Source organism: Channa argus, chromosome 22 (genome assembly GCF_033026475.1).
Source record: "Channa argus isolate prfri chromosome 22, Channa argus male v1.0, whole genome shotgun sequence".
In the NCBI taxonomy this organism is placed as follows: Eukaryota; Metazoa; Chordata; class Actinopteri; order Anabantiformes; family Channidae; genus Channa; species Channa argus.
In genome coordinates, this window is record NC_090218.1 from 7,867,501 (window position 1) to 7,873,543 (window position 6,043).

Consider the following 6,043-nt stretch of genomic DNA (forward strand, 5'->3'; position numbering starts at 1 on the left):
CCTTACATCCACCTTTCAGATAAAACCTCTTGGATGTGGGATGGACCCTCGGCTTTTAGCAAAAGCACATTCATTGATAGCAGGCAGAAGAAAGTGACGAGACATGTGGTAAAGTTGTTACGTTTCAGCGATGATAATTTCCTTTGTGTAGGTGTCTGAACAGTAAGACACGTCAGCAGTCATTGTTGACTTTTTTTTTTCCTGAGATAACCACTGTGTGTGTGAGTGTTGTGATAAGTTCACGATAGATACAGTGTGTTTACCTGTAGCATTGGATGCATCTAATTGGTAAAACAGTTGGTTAGTTAATTAAGTGACTATAATTTATTGTATAAATTGCTCAAGCAAAAAATGTTTTTTTTTTTTTTTTATATATTTGATAATTTTAATGGTTTTGATGAATAATGTGTAAAGCATGACAGTGTACATGTTGGCCTGTTCTGAGTTTAAAATTGGATTTTTAGTTTCATTGCAAATGAAGAACCAGTAGACTAAACAATAGATTATCATCATTTGTAATTTTTAATGACGTTCTTTTCCCAAATCCTTTTTTACCTTTTAAATTGTCATTGATTTAAATAAGTTTCTGGTATCAGACATTTATTATTTAGCTTTTGGATATTTCAATGAGTTTGATAGAGCCATTAACTGAGGATGAAAGCCACAAATCTTCCTCGGTAAGGAAGTGTCGCAGATATCATCTGAGAACAGAGCAGAAGCATCATTTACCCTTGTGTGTGGGTTGGTTAAGGCATCAGTATCTGCACTGTTATCAAGATTGAAAGTACGCTTTAGCAGCCTTTCGGCAGACCAGGCATCCAGGTCACAGTTTCTGTCTGAATACACAGAAGTTTGTTTCAGGGTAAGATGCTTTGATTTGCGAGTGGAAAGAATTTTTGATTGTTCTTGTTGCATGACTGGTCAAAATGCTGAAGACAATGATGTGACTGTCACATACTTTTAATCTCTGTCACTTTTGTTAATTATTTGTTTAATCCGTGCTGATAATTTATGGCTGCTGAAGAAACGATAAGAAAACACGCTGTTAAAACACATTTTACTGCTGCCAAGCCACAAACAAACAAATGTAGCCTATTGTTTGTTTATCTTTAAAATAAATTTATTGTTGTTTTTTTATCAATCATTTTCGGTTGAAAGTACACATCTTACAGTGGGTAAAATGTCTGCTCAGATATCTAAATTTAAAGCAGGCAGTAGGTCATTGGGTTAAATATATCACTGTAGGTGTGAGAAACAAATACACCCTGTGGTGTTGCCTTAACAACTTAGGTTCCTAACTACTATTAACATTAGCTGCAAAGCACTTTTTGACTTATATTAGGCTTAAACTTTTTTCTCAATTTCTCCTTATAATCAAATTGTTCTCAAAATGTTTGTACCAATAATTGTCACAACACACACGCACACACACACACACACACACACACACACACACACACGATTAAATGTTGTCTTAGCAGGGAAGGTTGATTTGTAAAAACAAGATAAGTTGGTAACTCGGAATATTGATGAAATGTGTTCAAATTGCGATGAAATGGAAGCGACCGTGACGCCGCCCGGCACTTTATAATACCGAGACTGGACTTTTGGAAAAGGATTAGTGATTCTTTCATTGCAGCTTTCTCTGAGTAGAACTAGTCTGAATGTGGCCTTAAGGAATGGTTAGATTCCAATTGTTTTATTAAACCATGAATTTAAAGGCCGTTTTAGACGTCACAAAAGATCGCGACAAACGCTGCAAATGTATCACTTTCACTTTTGTTCCAATGATGGCTAAGCAAACTGTCAAAATCCAGGTCTCATATTGCATTAATTAAGGCCCTGGCTCTGGAAGGTTCTTTCTTGATTAGATTAATCCTCACTTCTGTAAAACTGTAGAATACGTTTTGCACAGAAAAAGGCCTGTGAAAGTCCCAATTAAGTATTTTTAAGCAACAAAACGCAGAAGGAGAGGACTTGGTAGGTCTTATTCGCAGTATGCTGGATCTCAAATAAAAAACCACTTACAATTATCACCACAAGTTAAGTTTTGCTGTCAATGCCCTTGCAAACCATAAGCATCTGCTTTCTTTTGTCGCATAAGCAATTATTTATATAAGATAGAGATGGATGGATAAGGACTGATGCACTCCCTTTTTCTTTGCTTCCGTTCTTCATGGTTTGTCTATTTATCCACCATGTGAGCTTCGGTAGTTGAGCTGTTGGTTATACTGTTATCATTCTGGTGTTTTCGAACCACATTAGAGTCTCATCAAATTTCTAGATTATAGACAAAATACTTCTTAGTAGACAGGAAAGCAACATCCAGTAATGTTGATGTAATGATACGTTATCTTTGCAATGTATCAACATTACATGGATCTTTTTTCTTTTTTTTTTTCTTTTTTATTACCAGAAATTAGCTTCTTTATGGACTTTAGTATTTTATGTGCAGCGGAAAACTAATTGAACCTACAAAAAGCTTTGTGATGCCTATCAATTTTTCGCTGTTTGAGTTCAGATAATGCAGTTGTTTTGCAAGCTTGCTTGTGTGCACATTGTATCGTGCTCTGCAAGTTTTCGCTTTTGGAAAGAAAAGCGCCAGCTCATGATTCCATTCATTGATACTAGTTACATTTGCCCATTAATTTCTAGTTGTTTCATTGCACATTGTCAATCAACATGTTGAGTGACACAAATCTTGGCATCTATTGAAGTAGCTTATGGACTGTGCGAAAGATAATGGGAGATGTACGTAAGCATGTACAGTACGTCCAGAAACTATTCCCAGGGCTTAACTTTTTCCACATTTTGTTGTTACAGCTATATGCAAAATGTATTATTATTATGGGTTTTTTTCTACTTTTTATTTCTAAGAAATTCTAAGAAACGTCTTTCACGTTGTCATTATGGGGTGTTGCTTGTAGTATTATTTTGGAATAAGGCTGTAACATTATGTGGAAAACGTTAAGCGCTGGGAAGACTTTCTGTACTTGATGGCCATTTTGTTTAAATGCTTAAACTACAATTCCATTCATCATTTTGGTAATATTCAAACTTTAATTTGATGTGCAGTTTCAAATGAATGACCTATACATAACTATTTATAATAAATAAGAGTTTCCTTTTTTGTTTTTTGTAGAACAATCATGAAGTTCCACAGAATGAAAATGGATGAGATCAACAAAATCATCAGGGACCTATGGCGCAGCACATACCGGGGTCAAGGTGCGTCTCACTTTTAAATTCCATTGTTTGTATGTTATTAGGACAGACTTTAATTCAACTTTAAGACTGCGATTTATACCCATAGTGTAAAGGACTTAGCATTTTTATACAAATGATATACAATTACTGTGTTATTTTAAACCCTGAAAAGTTCCACAGATATCTTGGTGAATTTGTTTTACACAGCTGTCTTAAAATAAAGCATAACCTAAAAATTTCAATGGCTGATCATTTTTACATATAAACCCTGATCTTATGTCTGCCGAGCCTGGTTTTGCAGTGAAAGTGAAGGTGAACTTATCCAAACGTGCATTAAGTTAAGTATTGCAATTGTCCTTTTACCTGCAACAGTAGGACCTCACTGCTTACAGGAGGCTCAAAATGCTGCAGCTTAGTTCTTCATAAACTCATCCAAAAGGTCCCATGTCACATTGTCCTCAAGAATAGTGCTTCTAAGGAACAATGACGGATGCAAAACATAACATATAAGGAAATGATACCAGTAGAAGAAACCAGTTATATTATTATTATTATGTTATATAGCCCTCTAACCTCAGTGATATGGACACAGCAGACCACCAAACTCCTCTCACTTTCCTTTGTGTTGGGCTTCAGATTAAGGAAGTAACAAAGTCTACATAGAAGCTAAAAAGTTAGCTACCGGTTAGCAAGTTACAGAATATATGTCCCCTGTGTTCTGGAGGTCAGCCCAATTACTATGGGTAGGTATAATTTTTTTTATGGTCCTAGAGATATTCTTTATACTGTTTACAGTCTCGCAAGTGATGGGTTTCTTTACTGTTATTGGACTTACTGCCATAGTTATTGGGGATCAATGTATAGTTTATATGAAAAATGTTTAAATCTTTCTTTTTTTCTTCCTTTTTTTTTTTGTTTGTTGTTGTTGTGGAGTTAGAGAGGAAAAAATGATTCCGTTTTCCAGAATGCACACACACACACACACACACACACACACAAATATATATATATATATATATATATATATATGTGTGTGTGTGTGTGTGTGTGTGTGTGTGTGTGTGTGTGTGTGTGTGTGTGTGTGTGTGTGAGCCAAATCACTGTATGTAGTTATCCTCTTGCTATCAGAGTTCCATCACTCCATCTTGTCTGCTTTCCAGATATTGAGTATGTGGAGATCAGGTCTGATGTGGATGAAAATGCCTCTGCTGGAGTGAAAAGAAGGGTTTACAACTACAGAGTAGTTATGGTAAAAGGAGATACAGCTTTGGATATGAGAGGACGCTGCAGCGCTGGTCAGAAGGTACCAGAAAAGTATTTTATGTCTGAGCATGCGTGTCACATAGATCTGTTGCGTGGCTGAATAAAACTACAATGTTTTCCAGTGAACTGTGAAGTAAGAAAGATAAATTAAAATCCATAAAAGGGATTGGAGTTCATGGGGATTTATTTTGAATTAATACATTCTCTGTTTTTTTGGTTTTTGGTCCTCCCCAACATGGCTGTGTGTGTCTAGGTTTTGGCATCCTTGATCATCCGCCTAGCTTTGGCAGAGACCTTCTGTCTGAACTGCGGGATTCTGGCCCTGGACGAGCCCACCACCAACCTGGATCGGGAAAACATTGAATCGCTGGCACACGCCCTTGTCGAGTCAGTACACACATAAAAAGACATGAGTCTTTGCTCTATTTTAAAAGCCTCTTCAACCATGACACCAAACCTCACTTTGGTCTTATTGTCTCTATTACACTGATTGAAGCTCTGCACCAAGAAAACCTAGCTGGTTATATAATCTTGCCTGCCAGACATTAAACATGTAAATTCTATATTTCCAGAATTGTTAGATTTTTGTATAGTTTGAGTTTAACCATACAGTTCATACTTATGTCTTCTCGCTCACACTTGCTAGAATCATCAAGAGTCGCTCTCGCCAGCGTAACTTCCAGCTGCTGATCATCACCCATGACGAGGACTTTGTGGAGCTGCTGGGGCGGTCAAGTTATATTGAACACTTCTACCGCATCCGGAAAAACCAAGACCAGAACTCTGACATCACAAAGTGCAGCATCACCTCCCTCTCATCCTATCTCCACTGAGCAACAGAAGACTTTGTGAAGTCTTTTGGAAATACACAGTAACCCTCGATATTCCTGCTAGTTGGCCAAAGTTCATGTTCTGTTTACTTAGTGTAGCAAAAAAATAATATCTCAGTGTCTTTTAATCACTTCTTCTATTAGCTTGCTGGGAAGTTAACAGGTCTGCACAGTAATCACAGTTCAGTAAACCAAACCTGATCATTACGTTTATGGTGCCCTCATAAATTCAATAAATCCAATACTGCATAAATGTACTAAATAAATGAACTCTCTTACTACACCACAAGTGCAAAACATTTAAAAACAAACTCGCCCTGAATCTTATTGTCCTAATTCATAGGTTGAACAGCTTCCGTTCTGTTGTGTATCATACTGAAATTACAATTCAGAGTTGACTTAACTACTTCTGTTCATACATTTTCATACACAAATTGTCTACATGGTTCTTGTTTAATAAGAAAATTAAGAATATTTTGTCATTTTGAGAATAACACTGACATTAGTCTATAATGCCCTGTCATTAAAATTCTTGTGATATATATTACTGTCTCTATACTCGAGTACCTGTTTAAACGGGATTTTTTTTTTAATGTAGTTCAGAGAACTGCAGCTCAGTTTTAACCACTAGATCTTATCATCCTGCATTTGCATAAATGCAAGTATAAATCTCCTGTTCTCAGTCAAGACTTCAGAATGAGCTGCAAGCTGATCTGAGAGATCGATTTAGGGGCCTTTTTTTT

General features: G+C 36.4%; 1 protein-coding gene across 2 annotated transcripts in view; it reads left to right on the top strand.

Annotated features, from left to right (window-relative positions):
- The window catches only part of rad50 (RAD50 homolog, double strand break repair protein), a 27,238-nt gene extending 21,405 nt beyond the window's left edge, over positions 1 to 5,833 (top strand). Inside the window, exons 25-28 of one of the 2 annotated variants that reach the window (XM_067492184.1) lie at positions 3,143 to 3,228; positions 4,368 to 4,510; positions 4,724 to 4,857; positions 5,117 to 5,833. In XM_067492184.1, coding sequence (XP_067348285.1) covers positions 3,143 to 3,228; positions 4,368 to 4,510; positions 4,724 to 4,857; positions 5,117 to 5,303 — 550 coding nt within the window. In that variant the 3' untranslated portion in view covers positions 5,304 to 5,833. The remainder of the gene's footprint in view (positions 1 to 3,142; positions 3,229 to 4,367; positions 4,511 to 4,723; positions 4,858 to 5,116) is intronic. The other variant, XM_067492185.1, reaches the window with a different exon arrangement.
- The last annotated feature ends 210 nt before the right edge of the window (positions 5,834 to 6,043 follow it).